Source organism: Papio anubis, chromosome 1 (assembly GCF_008728515.1).
Source record: "Papio anubis isolate 15944 chromosome 1, Panubis1.0, whole genome shotgun sequence".
Lineage (NCBI taxonomy): Eukaryota > Metazoa > Chordata > Mammalia > Primates > Cercopithecidae > Papio > Papio anubis.
The window spans coordinates 95867162-95893510 of NC_044976.1; the positions used below are offsets into that span (position 1 = coordinate 95867162).

The window sequence follows — 26349 nt, forward strand, 5'->3', positions numbered from 1 at the left end:
GGGGGAACTGAGTGCTAGTGCTTAAATGCTTCCAGCCAAAAGAGTCATACACTACACTTTGCTCACATTTCATTGACTAAAGTAAGTCACTTACTTATATGGAACACCAAGGGGCAGGGAGGTTTGCCTGTCTTATAAAACCAGAGGGGACAAAGAATAGAAAACATTAGCAAGCACTAGCAAAATCTACCACAAATGCCAAAAGCATGCAGAGTTAGATGGCCTTCCAGCCTTACTCTCTATCTCAGTGAAGATTATACACATTAGCACTGGAATCATTTTATTTTCCTAGGAGGACTGGATTACCACAAATACCATGTGTTTGCCTTTGTTTGTTTCACTTGGGACTTACATTAAGTGGAAAGAAAGACTTGGTAACATTTAGGGTTTGAAAGACACCCAGATCTATAGCCTGATCATGGGTGGGTGACATTCTTCAGCTCAGCTGGGCTGGGCTGAGCAAATGAAGAGACTAACGGCCAGCACAAGACCTAGAAAAGGCTCTATAGTTTGAGATGAAATGGGATAAAATTGATAAGTAGGGAAGACAAGCGAAATGCTTTAAAGATGTATTGCAACAAATCTTCAAAAGGCACAGTCTTGACAGTGAAACAATCCACAGCAGACTGGCCAGCATGGTGTAAGGGCTGGGAGTGAAGGCTTCAGGGCACTTCCAGTCTATGAGGCACTTCACAAACAGTGCCTGAAGCTGCAAATCAAAGGCTTCTCAGTGTAACATTAGTCACATTTTCTGTGCACGTTGTAGTCACATCTTAGACACATTTCGAGGGGTCACCTGTGACTAAGAAGCACAGAACTATTATAGGGCATGGATTTGAGCTACCAATAACATTGCTTTTTAAGATTATACAGCACAAAATAGAGTGGATATTTGATAATTAGGTGGTTAACTAGATCAATATGGGTAACCAAATAGAGTAACCAGGTTTCTAAGAAGAAAAAGAAAGGAGATGGATATTTCATCTGAATGTCTAAACTGATTTGGTTAAGTGTGAGAATGCCAATTATTCAGAGCAACTGAAGATATCCTCACCTACTCTTCCTAAGCTCCCAGGGTTTGGGTAAAGCGGTTCAATATCAGTTATGATCCATATCATCTTGAAGCTAAAAATAAATTTAATTATGGTTTGTTTTGTTTGACTTTTTTTGGTAAATTAAATCCCCCTTTTATTATTCCAAACAGCAGACATTTCAATTTTTTCCCCTGAAATCTTAGATGAGGACAAATTGGCATAAAGCTCAATATAATTATAATTTCTGTTGACTCTTTACATTATCAAAATGACTCCTTTGACTCCTATAATTACCAGAAAATTATATCTTCAAACTAATATTCCCTTTATTCAAGTGAGCAGATGGGCTTAACGGGAGATATAACAAATACATGTTTTTCTCAGGAAGAGTATCAGGGGCATAGCTCAAAATTACAGAGAGGTATTTTCTTTACTCCATAAAATGAGGATTGGGAACAAAGCTAACTGGTTTGCTATAAATGTCCACTGATTTTGTAAAGATCATAGAAGGAAAGGTATGGCATTAATTCAAAGCTAGAATTTGAATTCAAGTTTTAACTTACACGGATATAGTAATGATTTCTTTTTAAATGTTCAATCTCCACCCAAACAATAACAATCCTCATTTTTTTTTCATGGTTTAAAAGTAACATCAGAATTAATGTGGACAACTTGCGTGGAATATGAAAAGCACTTTTATACAAGTTTTAAGTATATAATTAATATTAATAAGGTGCATTCTGATTAAAGTAGTTATATTGGATGAAGTATGAGGAATTATACCTAACTACCTCCATGGATGTGACAAAAGAAGTAATTGCATTTGTATTTGGCAATTAGATATCAATTTGATGTAGTAAGGAGAAATGCGGAATCATAATTTGTATATGCATGATGGACAAAAGGAAGGAACTTATGGGAGAATGACAACACAATGAAAATGTTGTATGGCTTACATTTTATTTCAGGCATGCAATGGTGCATTGTGATAAGGCAGTTGTAGTGGCTGCAGATTCAAAAAGCACATTGCTGCCCAAATTCCTAGACCCGGTGACCTGTTGGGACTCCACACTCAGACAGGGAAGTGGAAATCCATGTTCTGTACTATCTCATCCTATATCTCAATGTCCATGCAGGCACTGACAATTGATCACACACCTCTGCTGGGTTAGGCTTTGCATCACAAGCTTCCTCTATACAGGGCTCCCAGCAGGTACTACCAAATGATTAGAGTTGTGCTGTAAAATGAACCAACTTACCCCTGGGATGAGAGAAACCAAGCTGGGGAGGCTTATAGGACTTCACAAGCTATTCTGGTTATAAGCAATGCAAAATTACCTCTTCCCATAACTTGAGGGACTCCCAACAGCCCCTCCACTAACGGTTCATGTTAAATTCAGATGTTAACTTTTGACAACAGCAGTAGACACCTCCTTTCTGCCTATTTTAGGAAGAATGATGGACTACTTATGACAGTTCACTGCCCAAACCTAAAGTTAATTAATTTATCTCCATTTTACCTGGAAAGTGAACACTTCTGAATTATTTAGAAGCTTTTCGTGATAGGAGGTGCTTCAAAAGACAAAGATGCTAACTTTTGATCAGATTAAACAAAACTAAGCTAGTAAAATCATGGTATTAATAGGTTAAGAGAACTTCTAAAAACAATTTGTAAGTACCACCTGAAAAATCTGCACAAAGGAGAGAAGAAATCAACTTATAAGTATTGCTCAAATGTTTCTATATACCCCAATATTACCAATATATTTTGTATATGAATATATCACATATTCAGAATTACCCCAAATTGCGTATCTATCTATGCATCTCCATGTTACGAATACTTATAATAGCAACTGCCATGTATTGATTGCTTACAACTACATGCTATGTACTTTAGATACAGGATTTCTCTTTTTTATCACAGAAGACTTCTGTGTACATATACGATTTCTAATCTTTACAAAGTACTGCAAAATAGCTATCATCATCTCAGTTTGCTTTTACATAAATGGAGGATTGTGGGATCCATGTAGCTGTTCCAAGCTCACCCGGTAGTAAGGCATCATGCCTGGATTTAAACTCAGACCTGCTGGGTTCCAAGCACTCTCCTTCTGTGGTAAGCTTTTGACTACAGCACATTGACTTATTTGTGGGATCACCACACACTGATGAGATGATCAGAAGCTCAGAACAAGATGGGGCTGTCAAATTTTATCCAACATTTTTTGCTTCTAAGGAGGAATAATCACCATTTATAAAACAGGTGTCTATCTTATTTTTACAGGATATTTGACACTCCAGCATCCTACTTAAGATATTACTCAAACCATCTGATGATATTGAGATGTAGATTAAGTCTCCATAACATGTATGCCATACATTCTGATCTGATAAATTTGAACGTTTGAACTTTCAGGGACTGGTGTTTTGTTTTTTATTTTCCTTCCTCCTGCCCTATGAAATGAACTAAAACAATAAAAAATATGTAGCCTCATGTGATCTGACTACAATCATAGAAAGTGACCTCAATAATATATTCTATATCAAATCATTACCCAAATAACTGATAGAAATGTAAATATCATCTGGAACTTTTCTAACAATATAATGTAACTGTCTGACAGTCCCAGGGAGAATAACTGCGGGGACAAAGCTGCAATGGGAGAAGATAACATGGACAAGAAATACACGGCCATACAATGAACTTGAAGAAAAATGGCTTTCATCCCCTTCCCTTCTCCTCTTTTCTGGGTTAGCTCCAAGAACAGTCATTACGGTAAAAAAAAAAAGTCTCCCAAAAACGTTATCATAGACACATAGGAGTAAACTGCAAGAGCCTACCAGCAGGTCTTCATCATAGATTTTCCATTTTAAGATTATATATACTCATCGATAAAATTAAATTTTCTAATGATTAAAGTTTACATTTTGAAAACATTATCATACATTTATTCTGGGTGCAAGTTGTTCATGAGATACAAGTATATGAATATTTTCTCCCAATCTGTGACTTGAGTTTTCATTTTTTAAATTGTATCTTTTGATGAACATAAGCTAATTGCGACGAAGCATAATTCATCTATTTTTTCTTGTATGGTTAGTGTTTTTTTGGTATCCTGTCCAAGACATTTTTCCTTTTCCCAAGGTTATAAAGATATTTACTTAATGTTTTCTTTTAAAAATGTACAGTTTGAAGGCATGGAGTATATGCCTTCTGTTCAATTTTGCTGTGAATCTAAAACTCTAAAAAAAAAAAAATCGTATAGTCTTACCTTATAAAAGAGTTTACTTTTTTGTATGATATATTTAAAATTACTTTTTTGTCCTGTGAGAGGTAGATACGAGGTTCATTTTTTAATATGGGTATCCATTAATTCCAGTACTAGTTATTGAAACAGCTTTCTTTTCTCCATTGGATTGCTTTTGCAACTCTGTCAAAAATCAATTCAGTGTATATGTGTGGGTTTATTTCTGGACTTTCTATCCATTCCATTGATCTATTTGTCTACCCTGACACCCAAACACACTTGCTTGATTACTGTAGAGTTATAGAAAATCTTGAAGGCAGATAGTACAAATTCTCCCACCTTCCACTTTGTTTTCCTTTTTCAAGATTGTTTTGGCTATTCTAGTTTGCCTGAATTCCAGTGTAAATTTTAGCATAACTTGTCAATTTCTAAAAAATACATGTTGGAATTTTGACTGGGATTATGATGTGTATACAGATCAATCCAGTGAGAAATAACATCTTAATATATCTTACCATTGATTTAAGTGTTCTTCAATTTTTCTTCAGCAGTTCTTAACTTTTATTTTAGATGCAAGGGTACATATGCAGGTTTGTAATAAAGGTAAACTTGTGTCATGGGGGTTCACTATACAGGTTATTTTGTCACTCAGGTATTAAGCCTAGTACCCAGTAGTTATTTTTTTCCTGATCCTCTCCCTCCTTGCACCTTCCATCCTCAAGTAGGCCCCAGTATTTGCTGTTCCCCTCTTTGTGTCCATGTATTCTCATTATTTAGCTCCCACTTATGAGTGAGAACATGCAGTGTTTAGTTTTCTGTTCCTGCATAAGTTTGCGAAGGATAATGGCCTCCAGCTCCATCCATGTTCCCACAAAAGACACAGTCTCGTTCCTTTTTATGGCTGCATAGTATTCCATAGTGTATATGTACCACATTTTCTTTATCCAGTCTGTCACTGATGGCCATTTAGGTTGATTTAATGTCTTTGCTATTGTGAATAGTGCTGCAATAAACATACGTGTTCATATGTCTTTATGGTAGAATGATTTATGTTCCTTTGGGTATATATTCCGCAGTGGAATTGCTGGGTAGAATAGCAGTTCTATTTTTAGCTCTTTGAGGAACCAACACACTGCTTTCCACAATGGTTGAACTAATTTGCACTCCCACAGACAGTGTACAAGCATTCTGTTTTCTATGCAACCTCACCAGTATCTATTATTTTTTGACTTTTTATTAATAGCCATTCTGATTGGTGAGAGATAGTATCTGAATGTGGTTTTATGTGCATTTCTCTAATGATTAGTGACACTGAGCTTCTTTTCATATGCTTGTTGGCTTCATGTATTCACATGGCTGTGAAAGCAATTCTTCTTTCAGTGCAGATACTACCTATATTTTAATTTATTCCTAAGTATTTTATAGTTTTTAGATGCCATTGTAAACGACATTTAAGAATTTTAATTTTCAGTTCATTGTTCCAATTGTTTATGTAGAACAGAACTATTTTTGTATATTGTTTTTGTATTATGAAACTTCATTAAATTCACTTATTATTTTAATAGTGTATTTGTAGGTTCTTTAGGATTTTCTATGTACACAATCTTACCATCTGCAAATAAAGAGAGTGTAAGCCCATTTTTTTTCCAATCTAGATATCATTTCTTTATTTTTATGATCTTATTGCACTGGTTAGGACTTCCAGTACAATACTGAATAGAAGTATAGATGTCGAAAGAATGGACATTCTTGCCCAGCTCTTGATCTTAAGAGAAAATAATTTATCCTTTCAACATTAAGTATGATACTAGCTATAGAACTTTTGTAGACGTTTCCTTCTATTAATGAATTGCTGAAGGCCATTATTATGTTTGGATTTTGGATTTTGTCAAATGCTTTTGCTCATCTAAGGACTTATAACCAGAATACATTAAGAACTCCTAAAAGTCAATTAAAAAATTAAAAAATGGGCAAAATATTTGAATAGACACCCCACAGAAGAAGATACACGGATGGCCAATAAGAACATAAAGAAGTGTTACATCATCTTATTAGGGAGATGAAAATTAAAATCACAGTGAGATACCAATACATACGTACTAGAATAGCTGAAACTAAAAAGACTGAGAATATCAAAAGGTGGCTGGAACATAGAAGAACCAAACACCCACCCACAGCTGGTAGGACTGTGAAATAATAAAGCCACTTTGGACACCTGTTTGGAAGCTTCTTGTAAAACTTACGCATCCACCTTATGACTGAGAAATTATACTCCTATGTACTAGCTAAGAGAAATGAAAACATGTTCACAAAAAGAGTTATGCAAGTATGTTTATAGTAAAAATATTCACTACACCAAAAAATTAAAAACAGTCTAAATATAATTTTGAGTAAATAAATTGTGGTATTTTAATAAAATATAGTATTATTTACCAACAAAAATAAACTAATACCTACAATAATATGAAAAAATATCCGCAATATTGTAGCAAATGAAAGTTGCCACACACACAAAAATACATATTCTGTAGAATTTCATTTATGTGATGCTAAAAAACATGAACCAACTAATCTACGGTGACAGGTGTTAGATGGTGTTTGCGTCTGGTGGTGGCAAAGGAAGAGGTAATGGCTGGAAAAGTGCACAAAGCATCTTCTGAGGTGTTGGCAATGTTGCATGCTTTGGCAGAGATGAGGATTTCACGGATATATGTGTTTGTCATAACTTGTCAAATGGTTCATTTAAGACCTCTGTATTTTTCCTCTACGTAATTTATATTTCAATAAGGAAAAATAAGTGGCATAGAAGATACAAAACTTTTGAAGTTGTAAATAGGAAATTATAGTATCCTCTTGTGAGACTGTCATTATGCATTTGGTAAGGATCTTGCTGTTGACATTTATCCATTTCTTTGGACACTGCTTTATTCTCTGTGTTGAATAACTTGCCAGAAAAGAAAAAAATAGATAATTAGATATCTACATATAATATTACCACAACCATATAACAATAGTTTTATGAAATTGTGTTATTTCAGTTTTTTTTTTATTAGTATAAATTTAAGAGGTACAAGTGCAGTTTTGTTACATGGATATATTGCATAGTGGTGAAGTTTGAGCTTTTAGTGTAACCATCACATGAGTAATGTACATTGTACCCATTAAGCAATTCCTCATCTCACATCCTACTTCTACCCAATTCCTCATCCTACACCCTGCTTCTACCCTCCCAGTGTTTTGAGTCTCCAATGACTATTATTCCACAATCTATGTGCATGTGTACACATTAAGTAGCTTCCACTCACAAGTGGGAACATACGGTATTTGACTCTCTTTTCTTGAGTTGTTTCACTTAAAATAATGGCCTCCAGAGGGCGCAGTGGCTCATGCTTGTAAGCTCAGAACTTTGGGAAGCTGAGGTGAGTGGATGACTTGAGGTCAGCAGCTTGAGATCAGCCTGGCCAACACGGAGAAACCCTGTCTCTACTAAAAATACAAAAATTAGTTGGGCGTGGTGACAGGCGCCTGTAATCCCAGCTACTTGGGAGGCTGAGGCAAGAGAATCAGTTGAACCTGAGAGGCAGGGTTACAGGGAGCCGAGAACGTGCCATTATTGCCCTTCAGTCTGGCTGACAGAGCAAGACTGTGTCTCAAATACATAAATAAAAAAAAATAAGTTAAAAAAGTTAAAACAAGATAATGGCTTCCAGATCCATCCATGTTGCTGTAAAAGACACTATTTCATTCTTTTTTTATGGCTGAATAGTATTCTACATTTTCTTTATTATCTGTCAACGTACATTTAGCTTTATTACATATCTTTGCTATCGTGAACAGTGCTGCCATAAACCTATGAATGGAAGTATCTTTTTGATGTAGTGATGTCTTTTCCTTTGGATATAAACCCAGTAGCGCGATTGCTGAATTGAATGGTAGTTTTATTTTTAGTCCTCTGAGAAATCTGTATATTCTTTTCCACAGGGTTTAAACTAATTTACATTCCCACCAAAAATGTATAAACATTCCCTTTTTTTCCCCCACATCCTCACCAATATCTGTTATTTTTTGACTGTTTAATAAGAGCCATTCTGACTGGTGTAAGATAATATCTCATTGTGGTTTTATTTTACATTTCTCTGATGATTAGTGATGTTGAACAGTTTTTCATATGCTTGATGGGGTTTCTCTTCTTTTGCAAAATGTCTGTTCATGTCCTTTGCCTACTTTTTAATAGGGGTTATTTCTTTGTTGTTGTTGACTTGTTCGAGTTCTTTGTAAATTCTGGGTGACAGTCCCCTGTTGGATATGTAGTTTGCATATATTTTTTTCCCATTCTGTAGGCCCTCTGTTATCCCAATTATTTCATTTGCTGTGTAGAGGCTTTTTACTTTAAGTCCCATTTGTCTATTTTCGGTTTTGTTGCATTTGCTTTGAGGTCTTTGTCATAATTATTTTTGCCTAGATTAATGCCCAGAAGAGTTTTCCTTACATTTTTTTCTAGTATTTTTATAGTTTCAGATCTTACATTTAAATCTTTGATGAATGATTTTGGGTGCATTTTTAAATATGGTTAGTGATAGGAGTACAATTCAATTTGTATGCATATGGCAATCCAATCATCCCAGCACTATTTATTGAAAAAGGTGCCCTTGTTCTAGTGTATGCTTTTCGTCAACTTTGTCAAACGTCAGTTGGCTGTAGATATGTGGCTTCATTTCTGGGTTCTCCATTCTGTTCCATTGATCCATATATCTATTTTTATACCAGTACCATGCTGTTTTTGTTACTACAGCCTAATTGTATCATTTGAGGTCAGGTAATGTGATGACTCCAGCTTTGTTCTTTTTGTCAAGTTTGCTTTGGCTATTTGGACTCTTTTTTGGTTCCATATGAATTTTAGAATTGTTTTATCAATAACTGAGAATGATGTATCTGGTCATATGGATATAATTTTGGTTTCTATTATCAAAACCAATCCTTGTTTTCAGAGTTGCTGTACAACCACCATGACAGCATTTCTGATTTTAACCTAATGAGAGCCTCTTAATGAGCACAGATTATGTTCATTTATTAATATCACCAATATGCATTTCATCATTTTTAAATACCTACTGAAAGTACAGCAATTTGGCAGGTTTATTGTTTTCTTCTAAAATGACTGCTGCTATTCTTAAAAGGATCTAGCTGGAATTTTAATTATACATTGGCTTTCTTTTTTCCTCCTAAATAAGGACACAACAGGTAATTCATGCAATTTAATTCTATAAACATGTAGCATTGTGTTAGGTGCTTCAAAACTCCAGTATGAATAAGATATTATCTTTCTTTCAAAATGCTTGTAATGACCTGCAGCAATGGACAAGAAGATATACAATTAAAAGAAAATGCAGTACTTGCAATACTAGCTATAGGAACCATGGGCTGTAAGAAAAAGAAAAGGAGTGATTTGACTTTCCTGGAGGCCAAGGAAGAGGGTCATAGACAGCCTTCCAAAAGAAGCAACATTTAAGGTAGATCCTAAAAATATATTAATGATTGATCAGTATGTTCAATTCAGCTACCATGCCATTACTCCTACATGGCAGACATTGCGTTAGGCACTGGCACACAGCCCGGGTTCTAGGCCCTCAAGAAGCTTATAATCTAGGCATATTTTGCCAAGTCAAGAAGGCATAAAGGTTGCTCACCTGTCTATCTCACTCCTTCTATTCTGACTTTTTCCATGTTATTTTTACCAAACTAGACTCACACATAAAAAGGAACTTTAAGTTCAAAGGTTGTTTCTTTACACATTCTTTTCATTTCTGATGTAACGGAAAAAGTAATGGTTTGGTAAGTCAAGTGACTACTAATTCTTAATGTTACCAATAAGCTTTTTTCTTTCAACATTCATGTAGTCATTAATTCACTTCTTCAATCAATGTTTATTAAGGCATTACCGTGTTCAGTGCATGTCTAGGGAACTGGCATACAAAGATGGATAAGAAAAGTGAGGTTATTTTCTAGTAAATGAAGAGGACTTACAAAAATACAACTGCAATGTGATACTGGTTACAACTAAGGTTCAAAAAGAGAAGGAGACATTAATTCTATTGTAAAGGTCAGGGGATAGCTCAAAGAGAAAGTGATGCTTAAGAACTGGAAGGCCATTCCAGATGTCAGGAACAGTGTGTAGAAATGCATGCAGATCCCAAGTGATCATTAGTTTTTGGCCTCTGCTGTTTTTCTTTCACAACTGGTATTTAGGAGTCCTGTTCTCATCCCAAGCACCAAACAGTGAATACATTTTCTTCCATGCTATTCCAGTTGTAAAATTTGCTGTTCAAATATTGGACTGTTCAATTTCTTTCATGTTTCTTAGCAAGAATGTCAACATAACTCTTACTTCCCATAACTAAAAGTTCCAAATACTAATATTTTATTTTCTAAAATCACTAAAATATATACATTGCCTCCAACTCTATAGATGCATTTCTGGATAAAGTTATATTTGCAATTATATTTTCATTTTAGTAATCTTCACAAGCCCATAGTTAAAACCTTTGGAGCCAGATGTATGGATTTAAAAATATCTTTTGGATTTTAGAAAAGTAAAATGGTACATATACCAAATTTTAACAAACACTCCCTCTCCAGCCCCAGCAAGGTGTGGGGTAACAATCTGGAATCAAGCACATTAATCTCTCTGTAGTAAACACTTAAATGTTCTCTAAGAGGAATAAAGATTATAGCAAGTCTCACATCAGTTCAGGCCAGGTTTTCTGCCGAATGAATTATGTAAAACCATTTGGTTTCAGCATTTTTTGAATTTCAGAATTGTTAATGAGGGATTATGGAACTGTATTGTAATTATTTTCATTGTACAGTTTTATAAAAAAGGTTTAGAGAGATTAAGTAACTTGCCCAAGTTGTCTAGCTAATAAAGAAGCTTCACATAAACCCAGCAGTCTTACTCTTTGCTAATAACTGCTGTCCTACATGCAGTTTCTCCATTGGGTATTTCCAACCTCTGGCCATTCGGAACCGAGTGTGATGCTTCTCTGGCATTCCTCTCCTGCCTCTTTTATTTCACTTCTTTTCCAACTCAAAATTATTTATTGTTTACTTTCTCCATCAAGACAAGCTTGTGTTCTGCTCATTGCTGACTTCTCAATCTCTCACTTTTCTATTGCTATTCTCTTTTTCATTCCTTCTGACAATGCAGATTTTTTGATCCCTCCATGAGAATTACGATGTTAAAATGCAGATTCTCAACACACCTCTGACCCACTGACTCAGGGTCAATGCTGGTGAGGCCTGGGAACCTACATTTCTCACGAGCATGCTGCATGGTTTTCAAGCACCAAGAGTTTGACATCAACAGCTCTGTGTTGTGCCAAAGCTGACGATGGTTCTTCTCAGGAATTTGCTCTTCTTGCAGGCACAGATTAAAATGGCTTGCATCCTAAGTCTACTAAAATCTAACTACCTGCCCTTCAACAGCCACCTGAAGAAACACTGCTCTGGTAGTTTGATCAGTTAATAAGTAAGGTAAGCATAAGGAGAGTATATTAATATGTTAATTACTTGAAAGATAACATGACATACTTGGCCAAATCCTTGTTTCCATAGCCCAAGTCTCATTTTCTCTCCATTGTCAAACACTGCACTGTAATGGGTTTCTTCTAAATATCTATTCTGGTTTATTGTAGCCTGACCTATGAGTGAATATCAGGGTAGCAATTGTACTTTCCAAACAAAATTTTCCTGTGTAAAGAAGCCAGATACTTCTAGAGTGTCTTTCCACAAAGGGTCTACATTTTCTCTCATCTCCTTATAGTATGCAGACACTGTGAGGACCACCATACTATTCTTTAGCTAATGAAAGGACAATATGAGTTATTTTCAAAGACACACACACACACACACGCACATACATACACACACACACACACACACAAGCAGCAGCAACATTAAGAGAGAACAATTAGGAAATCACCTGTATCCTAGATCCAGAGTACTTTGATTCACTATTAGGGATATTAATCTAAAGGGAATAATCATCTATTGTTCTAGTCATGTCAGCCTGCATTGGAGAATCCAGAAGCATAAATCTATTACCAGACCATCTGCTTATTCCTCAAGTTAGTGTTGAGAAATGAATCACTAATATAATCACATAGAAAAATCTTGCTTTTTTTTTTTAACAAATGATAATGCTGAAAATTACACTTACAATTCTGATGAAAGCTGAGCTTGACAAAATAAAGTCTGAATCTCGATTCAAACTATTACCAAATCAATTTCCATTTATGTCATTGACACAAGTGCCTTCATCATTACCCATCTTTTATTTGAGTATGTAAGTTTTGAAATGAGTGTGAAAATCCTTTAAAGACAAAACATGACAGTGCAATGCAGCTACTTACATTTCAGCTCACATGGCAACCACCCAAATTTGAGACAATGATTTTATAGATGGTCATAAACTATCATGTCAGAGACAATTTCCTTGAGATATTTACATTGAATGAATGTAAAGCCATTTGTGAATTTTTTTAGTTATAAACAACCTTAGGATATTGATAGTCATTGATAAAGGCAAGAACATTCACTGTCTAAATACTGCAGAGTCAGTTTATGATAATATGATTAGTTACACTAATAATGCTGCTTAGGCACTATCTTGCTAATTACAATATTATAAATATTAATGTCACAGTCTTTCTGTTTGATTGCCACTCATGGAGTCATTCATCATGACATTTTCCTGGAACCCACATTGTAAGATTTTATTTTTTTCCTCCTTTTTTTTTTTTTCATTACTGGACTTGCAATCATACACATTACTCTTGAAGAAGGTTGGTTTTTTTTTTTTTGCTATCTGTTGGGAGAGGGAAAGTGATATTTTCTGCTAAAGCTAGCCAAATATAAGTCAATTATATGATGTTTCTCTTATTCTTTCTGAGTCCCTAACCCAGTCATCCAAGGCAGAGTACCCAGGGCTTTTGTTTTCCATTCTTTTTCATGTGACCTGCTTCAAGTTAAGATTCATTTGAATTATTAAATGCTTCCTTAAAGAATCTTTTTATACTGCCTCTCTTTTTTTAAAGTTAATTATTGATGTAGTGACAAGCTGAAAAGACTAAGAATTATAATTTTTTCCTCCCTTCATTGAGGGCTCAAGAAATGTCTTCTGACAATGGTTGTCTATTTAGAATAATACAAAGGAAATACAAAGGCAAAATGCTGAATGTTGTTTTAGCAGAGTTGCTAAAATCACTGTATTATAGAAAATGTAAATGTAGTGTATATTTCTTGGAAAATAGCAGTTAGTGAGAAAGTTGGGACATAACCTTTTGAGCCCAGGTTTAACAACACAGCAGAAGGAGTTACAAAAGATACTGATTAGATTTTAATTTTAAAAACTTCCTTACATTATTCAAGACTACAGTGATTTGATTGTCTTGAAAATAGAAAGGTAATATTATAATTTCCAGAAAGCATAAAGAAATCTCCAGACTCCCACTGGAAAGAATGCCAGTCATCACCACAGTAAGCAAGAATTCGGAGGCACTTTACACTGCAAACTTCAGTCTTTTCCTTTTATATAATTCTGTGTTGTATTGGTTTTATAAAAAGGTAACTCACAGACCCATCATACGCCTGTAATCAAGTCTCCTTCAGAAAGAGTACACTGAGGAAATCACATCCACCAGGCACTGTGTTTCCTTTGTTAGTGAGAATGTGAGATGGTAAATAAGATCTGAAATAGAAACTGACCAAGGCTGAATTCTCAGGAATAACACAGGAGATTTAAGCACATACCTTGTCCATGAGTTCAGCTATACGTGGAACTGGTTTCCCTTTCTGGTGACTCACAGTAGCTGGACTCTGTCCATCCCAGTCTTGTAGTTCTTCAATGCTTTTCAGATAAAGCAGGGCTTTGAGGCCAGTGCAGTAGTCTTCGATCACAGTGAAATCCTGATTCTGAATGGCACTGCATACCTAGAAAAGACGGAGCAGTCAACCAAGTGTCAAACCAAGAGATAATTCTCCAAACAAATTCACTTTTATTTGATTCAACAAATATTTATTTTATGTCCCAGGCACTATTTGAGGCATGATGGATCAGTCGCTGTCTGGAGGTGGGGCTGGTGGGGAGGAATGAACCGAAAAGGAACACAAGGAAACATCCAGGGACAATGAACATTTTTATAAACTTGCAATGGTAATGGTGTCACAGGTATATACAAGTTCCAAAATTTATTAGGTTGTATACTTTAAATAGGTACAGTTTATTATATGTCAGGCTCAAGGAGTCAAATTTGGCACAACATAATAAAGGACAATTTCAATTCTCATTGTCCCTCCATTGGGATGTGCTGCCTGCAGGCAGTTCTCATGTCTGAAGGTGGTCAGACTGAGGCTGGACTGCTGTTCATTCATTTAACTTGACCATCACTTACCCCTGCCTCTGTCTCCCTCCTCATCTGCTATTGTTCTCCTTGTTGTCAACTATGATCCAGTCACCCAAGTCTTTCCTCTCTTCCAAAAAAAAGAAAAAAAAAAAAAAAAGCCATAGTCTTTCCTTGCCTTAGGATCTTTTCACAAGGCCTTCTCACTGGCTAGAAGGCCTTTCTTTTCCACACATGGCTAACTACCAACCATTCCTCAGGTCCATGGTAAATGTCCCTTCTTCAAGGAGGCCTCCAGGAGTCCAGAATAGACTATGGCCTTCTTTTAATCAGACCTTTTTAACTTCTAATTATTGCATGATTATTTAGTTGACAACTCACTTCCCAATTAGACCAAAGTTTCGGAAGGGAAGAACTGCATTTATTTTGGTCACTATATTATCCCCAGTGACTAGGACAGTGTTTGTCAGTTAGTCTGCTCTCCACAAATATATGATGAGAGAATAATGATGATATGGTTTGGCTGTGTTCCCACCCAAATCTCATCTTCAAGTATAGTTCCCACAATCCCCACGTGCAGTAGGAGGGACCTGGTGGGGGTAACTGAATCATGGGAGTGGTTATCTCCATGCTGTTCTCGTGATGGTGAGTGAGCTCTCACACAATCCGATGGTTTTATAAGGGGCTTTTCCCCTTTTGCTTGGCACTTCTCCTTCCTGCCACCATGTGATGAAGGATATGCCTGCTTCCCCTTCTGCTATGATTTTAAGTTTCCTGAGGCATCCCCAGAAATGTTGAACTGTGAGTCAATCAAACCTCTTTCCTTTATAAATTACCTAGTCTCAGGTGTGTGTGTGTGTGTGTGTGTGTGTGTGTGTGTATATATATATATATTTTTTTTTTTTTTTTTTTTTTTTTTTTTTTCTGGAATGCAGCGGTATGATCTTGGCTCACTGCAACCTCCACCTCCTGGGTTCAAGTGATTCTCCTGCCTCAGCCTCTCGAGTAGCTGGGATGACAGGCACACACCACCACATCCAGCTAATTTTTGTATTTTTAGTAGAGACGGGGTTTCACCATGCTGGCCAGGATGGTCTCAGTCTCTTGACTCTGTGATCCACCTGCCTCAGCCTCCCAAAGTGCTGGGATTACAGGCGTGACCCACTATGCCTGGCCTCAGGTACATCTTTATTAGCAGCATGAGAATGGACTATTACAAATGATTAAAAAGAAAAGAAAACTAAAATAAAAAATTCTGGAGTTAAGGAAGTGTGAATCAGAGAAATTAAAGTTCTTCCACTAAAAAACCCTGGGGATTCTGTGATTGTGGCTGGGATTTAAGTTAAAGCTTGAAGAAGGTGGATTTAGATAACTGCTTCTAGGTTGATTATTTCCAAAGATATCCCTCCAATTATGATATCACATGTAGACTCCAGAGATTCATTCACAACTTCTCCTGTAGAACCTCTTCATCAACATGGCCCAACATCACATCAAATTCAAAATTTACAACACGGATTCAACATCCTTCCTAATTTATATTTCAAATTCAACCAATGAAGCAACCATTAAAACAACACTGAGCAAAGAAAAACTCATTTCTATCCTATTTTCCCAGGCACTGAATATCTGGTATATACCAGGGTGTCTGGCAATGGTAGCCAACAAAGAAAAATCATGTCATGCATGAATGAAAATGAAGGAAATGCATGAAAACAGAATAATAAGATTCTGTTTCAAAGACTCTTAAAGCCTTTTGGGTCTTTGAATAAATACATTTTATTGTAAGCCTTGTGCCTAGCATGCTACCTGATACCTCATTGTTGCTAGGTTGGTTGAGTGACTTTATTGAAAACATACTAGGAGGTATGCATACTAGGAGGTATATATATATATATATATATGCGCCTGGGAGTTCTCAGCAAGGAGTGGTAAGTGATTCCATGATATGTACCTTAAAAAAAAAGGCCAAGCATGAAATTCTGGGAATGCTAGCACTTAAAAGGAAGGTTAAGGAAGATGATCATGAGGGACACCAAGCAGAAGAGATCCAAGAGAGTTAAGTCAGGTGCTGCAGATGCAGAAAGCACAGGAATATCAGAGCTTAAAGTGATGACTGGATGTAGCATTCGGCAATATACCAGATAACGTCTACCTTTATAGGAGAGATCTGCAATGGAGTAGAAGCCGGTTTTTTTGGTAGGCTGAGGAATGGATGAGGGATGATGAACTAAAGATATGCAGCCAGGTCATGTTTATAAGATGTTTGGCTCCTGTAAGAGGAAGAGGCAAGCTCGGGGTATAGGTTACAGGGTTTTGCATTTTGCTTTTTATTTTTATTTCTGAGACAGAGACTTGCTCTGTCACCCAGGCTGGAGTGCAGTGATGCAATCATAGCTCAGTGTAGCCTCAACCTCCTGAGCTCAAGCGATCCTCTCACCTCAGCTTCTCGAGTAGCTAGGACTACAGGCACACACCACCATGCTTGGGTAATTTTTTGGTATTTACTTATTTATTTAACGTTTTTTTCTTATAGAGATGAGGTTCTGCCATATGGCCCAGGCTGTTCTCAAACTCCTGAGCTCAAGCTATCCACCCACCTGGCCTCCCCCAAATGCTGGGATTACAGGCATGAACCTCCATGCTTGGCCCACATTTTATTTTTTTAAAGAATGAAAATAATTATGTTTTAAGGATATACAGTTATTTTACATTTCAGAATAGGACAGACTGATTTCTGTGTATGAGATTTCTGTCAAAATTGGCTGAATAACTATGTGATAAGAATGAAACAATGCAATATCTAACATGATGTGGGCTCTTCTTATGGGCCAGGCACTTTGTTAGCACTTTTAAATATATTATCTTCTTTAGTCCTCAAGATAACCCTAAAAGATAGGTTTAATTTTCAGCCCCATTTTACAGATGAGGAAACTGAGTCTTAGGAAAGTTAAATGACTTGCTCCAGGCCCCATGGTTAGAAAGTGGTGGCACCAGAATTCCTGACCATACAATACAATATGACCTAGATAACAGAGGAACAACTTTTAATATAACTACAAATACCTTTCTACACCTATTGCATGGACCAAACACATATGTTTTTAAAAATTTAATCAGGTTATCTTCAACTGAAATATAGCTCTGGTTTTGAAAAATCCACGCTTTTAGAAAAAAATTGTCAGTGTTTTCAATTTACCTTCTTACTTGTACAGTATGAGTAAGAATAACAGCAAGCCAAAACCAAAATGCAGAAACAAAAACCCCTTCATTTTCTATTCTCAAGTGCCGCATGTTAGTACAATGTAGAAAAGAGTATAGAATAACTACTAAATATGAACAAGAACATTTTCTAGGAAGCCCATTTACATTAGAAAAAAAGTCTGTTTCTCAGGAGGAACAATTCGAACATTAATTAGGCCTGTTATAACTTTCTTAGAGTTGGTGGTAGGTTTTTTTCTCACAACAATTATAAGGAACATCATTATCATTTCCTCCACAGGGGTATTTTTTTTCTTTTGACTATAAAAGTCAACTGATGCTTTACTTAATCCTCTTTGCTCACTCTGAGATCCTATTTTTTGTAGTATATGCTGATGGGGATACTTTACTATAGTCTTAAAATAGTTCACCATGTGAACATAAGAAATCAGATTTTGAAAATCACATAATGTCATGTACTTTATGGGATTTTCATGATTATTGTGAAATCCTGCTGCTAAAAGGAATCTAGAAATACTCTGCAAGGGATGAACAGTAAAGTATAATCTAAATCATCCCTGATGTTTCCAGGAAGAAGATACAAAAGCTATGAATTCTCTCACTCCTCAAACATGGCACAATTTGTATACAGTAGATTCAGCCAAGGAGTGGAGTGATCAAAATGTAGACTTGGTGTCTTTTAACTGTAGAAGAACATGGGAGGACCCAAGGCTAAGAAAACTCCCTCTTTCCCACCCACTTGTAGGCTCTTTATCATACAGTGTTAGTGTTCCATATAATTGGGAGTTATACTGAGAATGTGAACTGAACGCAAAACCTGAAAAGCGGGGAGAGACTACAAGATACTTACTGAGCAAGACTGGGATATTGTGCAATGCTGGAAGCCCTAGAATCCACCATGAGACACAAATGCTGGAGGGGACCACTTCAGATATACTTAATCACATGGCAAATGTCACACCATTTACATACCTTTCCGAAATGAGTAGTTTAATTTTTACTTCCAGTAAGATTAAACCTACTAATTTTCCTGATAGAATTTCTGAAAGTAGGAACTTTGCACATTGGTATTTTCTTTTAAAATTTTATTGTATATACAAATCAGGTGGGGATCTTTTTAAAATGCAGATTGTGGTTCTGTAGCTTTGGAGTGGGATCCTGGAGTGAGATCCTGCATTGGCCAAATTTTCAGGGGATGGTGCTGCTGCTGCTGCTGGACCACACTTAGAACAGTAAAGTCTTAAGCACTGGCAGGGGTGAATCTCATCTCAACTGAAATGCTGACTGCAAAAAAAAAAAAAAAAAAAAATTCTTCTAAACAAATAGGTTTCTTCTTAATTTTTACTATTAGATTATATCAACATTTTCCTAGCCTTTTAAAGAATGCACTACTTATAATAAGAAGTCATGTTTGAAGAAACAAGGATAATTTGCTGATTAAATAGTAATAAGACTAAAAATAAATCTTAAGATGCAAGTGCACCATTGAGAACAGCTTTGCCCATGGATTTGATCTCAGGAAATGGAATTACTCAGAAAGATGCCTTGTCCTTGCCTAACCTTTATACTCCATTGAGGGCCTTATCTCTATCTCAAAGGTAAACGGTTCCTGTTAAAACTCCAAACATGTAGCTGCTATGTCTAAATGGGTGTATTTTATATGACATCTCTTAATTGTTTGTTTAACAGCTCTGATTAGGACTCTTAATAGCTGTTAACATGTTTGCTTCGTATAATTTGTAAGTTCTTTATGGTGAAGGCTGGTTTATCTTTCTTCACAGCAGGGCATCAGGTGCCATTATAAGGATCGTTGCCACCATTAATTATTTCTATAAGTGTGAATATCCCTATAGTGAGTTATTTTAAAGAGAGGCCCCTAGATTCTCAGCAGGACCAGCCCTATGCAGGAGCTGAGTAGGTGGTGGCCCCCTGTGCAGTGTGATTTGACGTGTGCCATAAAGTGCCTAATAGTCTCCTCCAGGGGTCTGACACAATGCCCTGAATTTTTACTTTAGGTGCAGGCGCATTTGATCGAGGTCTGCCTGTGCATAGCAAGTGTACAAATACCTGGATGGTGACAGAGGGTTGTGGGGAGCTATTCTTTTCTCATTATTTCTCATAAAATGAGATTAGCTAGATTATCAGTAAATTACCTATTTACGGAGATTTACGTCTTCCAAATCTTCTTTACATACATTATTTCTTTCAGTATTCAAAATAAACCTGACTTAGGCAGGAGAAGGAGTAATATTCTTACTTGAAAAATGGAAAGAGCTTGGACTTGAAGTCCTGTTTCTTAAAGTCACATCTTGTGGTTTCTATGCCATATTAAGTTAAGAGGCTGAGAGAATGCACACAGAAGTCAAGCAGAATCGAGTTCCAATTACATCTTAGCTGCGTAATCATGAGCATTTTTTTTTCACTTAAAAATGGAGATTAAATACTTAGCACATAGGAAACTAAAAGGCAACATACTTAAATGCTTAAAATAGTAGCTTGTACTCAGCTAGATTGGCACCAAAATTAAATTTCATAATATGAATAAATCATTAGGGCATGAATTAGGCAGGATATAATTTTTTAAATGTAATAAGTTTTTGGTCAAATGTTGCAGAGGAAGACCACGGACCTACTTTTTTTTTGCATTAAATAATGATCTCAAAAAAAAAAAGCTTTGGTTTTGTTGTCAGAAGACTCAGGTCTGAGACCCAACTCTGTCATCTGGCAGCTGTGTAACTAGGGCTAGTCATTTAGCTTGTTGAGTTTCCTCTCCCTCCTTTAAATCTGAAAAAGGAGGATGATAACATCTTATTGTTGTGAAGATTAAATTATATCATGAAGGTGGAAGTCCTGTAGAAATTACACAGCTTAGACAGAATGGTACTAAACCTCATAGGTATTGTAGAATTTCAGGTAGTCTAGAATTTCAAGTGCCTGGCAGAGGCCAAAATGGGAAGTTTTGCCTGTTAAAAAGAAGCTAACTTCATCTGAAAAGTAAAAGAAATTTCCAAAAAGCTATCAAATAAAATCTAAATTAGATTGAAAATATTTATCCCAGGTAAATAATCTGGCAAAGAAGAGTTCTACAAAAGCAGGAACACCCTGACACTGGCACATGTTTTTGTGTAATCAAACAGCACATTTTTCAAATGCTATTTTAAAATATAACAAAGCTTAAAAATGAGATCTTGATCTATTAAACACAACTCAGATAAACCCATGACCATAATGATCCCCTTTTACTTCTTATTACACAGGTGGATAAACTACACATTCAGGACTTAGAAATATGTGCCTTCAGGTTATATGAAAGTAAAATATACGTTTACAATTTAAGTCTAAAGTTGTCTCAAAGTTACTGTAAATTCATTAGTAAAAGTTCTATTGGAGAATTACTACATTTAAGCAAAAATGGAAATTCTTCTGAAATGGTTATCACATTATAAATTGCATTAATAAATGAGTTGTATGTATCTGGAAGACATTCAAGAAGCCTCCTATGAATGTGGTTCATATATGAAACATTGAATAAGAAGGGTTGTTCATCCAATTCTTAAAGCTTCTTCAGGAAAAAGAAGGTTATATTATCTCTTCTTACTAACCTACTTTGATAAGCACATATTTTGTTTAAACATATTTTGTTTAAACTATGCAAAACATCTGCAATATTTTATATAGCACTTTATAGTTTTCAAAGCATGCTGTCAAAAAGAAATATCTATAGAATAATTTACAGTTTTCAAAGCATGGTGACAAACAAGATTAAAGGGAATTTAGCCTTTTTTTCAGACCAGCCTCCTCATTTCAGAGATTAGGAGTCCAGAATGGCTAAATGATCTGTCCATGGTACACAGCTAGTTGGAGGCAGTACTGGCAGACCTGCCTGGTTTGAAGCTCTTTCTGCTACAACACTGCCTGTCAATATCATCGTACTTATTCCATATATCAGTTCTAAGAGAAAGAGAAGGTGCTATCAATTGTTTAGTAAGTGAGGAAACTGAAACCAAACATTGAATGCAACGCCCAAAATCAAGATTAGTAACTGGGAGGGCCAACGTAAGACTCAGAACTTCTGACCTCCACAGAGCTTCTTAACTTTTCTTTGTATTATTATTTCCATAAATTTCAAAGTCTTAAATGAGATGAAAGTCTTACATATATAAACAAGCATATATTTATAATTTTCATAAAAAGAAGCAAAGTGATTTCATATTTATTATTATGACAGAAATCCACAGATTTTTTTAACATTTAAGGTTTTAATATTTGGATGACCCACTTAAAATTTCCTATGTTAAATGGAAACTAAATCTGTGCTGTCTTCAGATGGAAATGCAGTTTCTAATTCTATCTGTCCACACCCACTGGTTAAAAACATCAGATTTTCTGAAGGCACGGAATCAATAATTACTCACGGAATTGAGTTCTGACCAGTACTGACAAACAGATGTAGGAAACTACATTGTACTTTAAAAACTGGTGTACAATACATATAGATAAAGTAAGAATTCAGAATAACAATATCCCCCTATGAGCTTTTGGTACTACATAAACATGGCATGCCTCATGAATAAAACACCAAAATTATAATTTTATAAAAATATAGGTTAAAAGACAGCCCCTGGAGATACATAGTAAATAGGGAACTAGATGGAGATATACTTGTATATTCACATATAACCACAAATCTTAGTTGTTCTATCATATTAGTTTCCATTTGTTGGAGCTGTACAACATCAAAGTCATGATGTCCCTATATATTGCATTTAGCAGTAATGTAACGGACTACGTGAAGAAATCAAAGTGAGAGTTTCTAAGTAGTTTCCTGGCAATTGAGACAGCAGGCTCTTTCATCTGCTCTGTAACTGTGGCAGTGCATTGATTTAAACTCCTTCTGAGATCTCAAATGCTTTTATATTCTTAGGTCTCTCAAGCAGCTTTTTTTTTTTTTTTTTTCCCAAAGTGATAAAATTCCAGCATTCAGCAGAATACCATCTTGTTTCCCCCAAAAGGAGAGGGCTTATTTCAGCTTTGCTACGAAACTGCACAGGATCACTAAGTAAAATAGCTGTCCAAATGTCATTCTACTAAGAAATCTGGCTTTGAGTTCAGCTGTCTATGTTCTGACCACAGCAAATAGGATTGGGAAAAAAAGAACAACAAATGAATAGCCCCAGAGATGTTGTTTTTCAAAAGTTCAGTTCAGAAAAGTTGCCTAAATGGATAACTAGTTCTGCTTATTAAATATTTTCAAAGTTGTTTTTAATTGCCACTCATTGATCAGTCCAAATGGTATAGGAGCCATTTATTTTGTAAATCATATATTTCTTCTCAGTACATGACTTATCCTCGTAAATGATACATTCTCTGATAAATTTTAAGTATATGAATTTCCCCCTTTTCTTCCAATTAAGAAGGAACTTTATGGAGCTTGAAAGTCTATTTTTCAGTGTCACTCTGTGGTCATTCTTTAATTAATTTCTTAACCCAAGATCAGCTAAAGACAGACTGAAGAGAATAAAACGTTTTCAAGGTATATTATACTGAGATCCAAACCACATTTTGCCAGCCCGAATATAATCATCAATTCTCCAAGTATTTTCTCAAAGGCAGCATAGGTGATGGGCCACCCACTCGACTACTATTCAGAAGAGCATTTGTGAGACTGAGCTTCTCTGTTGCACTTTGTTGATGACACAACTTCACTGAAGATGGCCTGGGCTGATTAGTCAAAGGGCTGTGCCCTGCAGGCGAGACTGCCCCTGCCCCCTTCCTTGTATCTGTCCTTTACAAAGTGAGCTCCAACTGGACTCAGATCTCAATAATGACTGCAACCAATAATAATAAGAACCATACAGAGACACAGCACCTCTGTCTGCCTTTTATGCGACACTAGAGATAAAATGGGTGAGCCAGGTATAACATGTAGGGCCAAAGAATGGTGATTACTGTTCTGTCTCTTCAAAGATATTGCTGTTGATGGCTCTGCTTCCCAACGGGCATAAATACAAGACTCAAAAGACTGAGGTAACAACTGGAGTCTTCTATACACTAGGATCCTATGCAGTCCATTCTTTGGTTAGGAAGTGTGGCTGCAGTTTGAGGAAGCTTGGCCACTGTGCTTCAGAGGCAGTAGGATTTTTCTACTAACATGGTTTCTCACCATCAGGCTTTGGTGCTGCATGAATTACCACAGCAATTTTCAATTACGCTGCAGTAACACAGGTGGTGGTGTAAGGGTTTGCATGGAGCACTATGCATGCTCAGCACCTCTCATGATAAGAGTGGGGCAAGAAAAGGAAACTAAACATCCAAACAATAGCTGTCAGATGACTCAAATCCTTAATTTTAGGCAATCTTTCTTTTTCAACAGAGTCAACACAGCTGGGAAAACTTGATTTATCATATCATTTACTAAAATACCACATAGAGTTTGATCACAGAGGAGAAGAAGTCATAATGCCTAGAGAGAAAAAGTCTATAGGGGAAAATTAACGCATGGAATTTTTTTCTGAACCCTGAAGATAGATGAAGGTTATGTGGTCACTCAATAACTAAGCAGACATTCACATTCCAAAAAAGAACAATTCGCACACAATGAGAGACATTTGTTAACATGAAAATAACATCTCAAATAGCCCTGACTACCTCTTAAAGCATTCACAATTCAGTAGTTGGTGTGATGGTTAATCTACAATTGATAAAAACACAAATTTGTGAGAGAGTACAATTGGGCTGTTATCAGTGAGTCAACAATTTTGACTGAGTTGCCAATGTATTCTGGGATACAAAAGTTAGAGTTCAGTTGATTAAGAGTGAATAAACTATGTAAGAGTTAAGCGCTATAGGAAAAACAAAACAACCTTACCAATGTTGAAGTTAATATATGGTAAACACAGTGCGTATTTATGGGAGGGCAAGAGAAGCAAAGCAATAAGGTTTGCACTTGTTAAAAGGAACTTTTAAAAATATTAAACTCATTTTTAATTCCTTTACCGTATATATGGAAAAGTAAAAGCTCACAAAGTTTGCGGTTTTGTGGAAAGACGAGGAAAATAAATTGTATGCTAGTATTTTTTTGGCTTTTTGTTTTAATGAAGACCAAGAACCTAAAACTAAAATGCCTGGTCTTCAGCTACAAAAGATGAATCTACTGGAACATGGTTACAGACGCAAATGCAATGCCCAAAGAAGTAGTTTTATTTATGCCTTCTCACTAAAAGGGCACATATTTTATGATTTGCAACTATGACAACCTGAAGAAAGATTACAAACACCAGTAAAAGTTCTAGAATGAGAGTTTTAGAAGGATGCTTAGAGATGAGGATATAATTTACCATCCAAACTGTGACACTTTAAATGGGAAACTATTAATGAAAATACCAGGAGTAGCAGTATAAACTGGGATTGTCCTGTACCACTAGGACTTGTGATTTTCTTACTTAGAGGTTTTTTTTCTTTCTGCCTTTCTATTGGAGGGAGACTTTCACTTATCCTTCTGGAATGCATTCCAACATGCTCTGTCACTTTTGGTTTAGTTTAACATTCTGGTCTTTCAGATACTTATGCAGGCCTCAGAGCATTAACATTGGATCTAATTCACAAGGCTTTTATTACTTAGATGGGGATTTGGAATCTTGGAAACCTGACTTGATCCAATAACAGGACCCAACTTGATCCTGTTATTGATCCAGATAATCTTAGATGTAAGCGTCCCTTTTGGCCTCCAACTGAAAAAAAAAATTAATAGACTTTGCTTTTTAGTACACTTTTAGATTTACAGAATAATTGGGCAGATAGTACAGAGAGTTTCATATGCCCACGCCACCCCCACACTCAGCACCTTCCCCATTATTAATATCTTGCATTAGATGGTACATCTGTTACACTTAAAGCACCAATATTGATATGTTATTATTAAAGTTCATAGTTTATATTAAGATTCACTCTTTACATCGTACCTTTCTATGGTTTTTGACAAATGTATAATGAGATGTATCGTCATTAGAGTTTTATACAGAATAGCTTCACTGCCCTAAAAATCTACTATGCTGTACGTATTCATCCCTCTAACCCTCACCTCCCCCATCCCCTGGCAACCACTGATCTTTTTTTCTGTCTCCATAGTTTTGCCTTTTCCAATATGTCATATAATTGAAATCATATATATGTAGCCTTTTCAGATTGACTTCTTTCACTTAGCAATATGCATTTAAGGTTGCTCTAGGTTGTTCTGCAGCAACAGAATCCATTCACCCACAATTTTTCAACTTTAGTAAGAACTTCATATCTTTTAAAATATAAAATCATTTTTCTATATATAGCCAAAATAATATTTTCACAGTTAATAAAATAAATAATTCCTTAGTGTAATCTGATATTCATAGTACAATTTCCATAATATTTTTATAGCTAGTTTATCCAAGCCTGGGTTCAATCCAGGAC

General features: G+C 35.9%; 1 protein-coding gene across 5 annotated transcripts in view; it reads right to left on the minus strand.

Moving 5' to 3' along the window:
* The window catches only part of DPYD (dihydropyrimidine dehydrogenase), an 869249-nt gene that overhangs the window by 112777 nt on the left and 730123 nt on the right, over positions 1-26349 (minus strand). For 4 of the 5 annotated variants that reach the window (XM_031654381.1, XM_031654339.1, XM_031654360.1 and 1 more), the window contains one exon: positions 14093-14272. In XM_031654381.1, coding sequence (XP_031510241.1) covers positions 14093-14272 — 180 coding nt within the window. Of the gene's footprint in view, positions 1-14092; positions 14273-17373; positions 19189-26349 lie in introns of those variants that run through there. The other variant, XM_009213512.4, reaches the window with a different exon arrangement.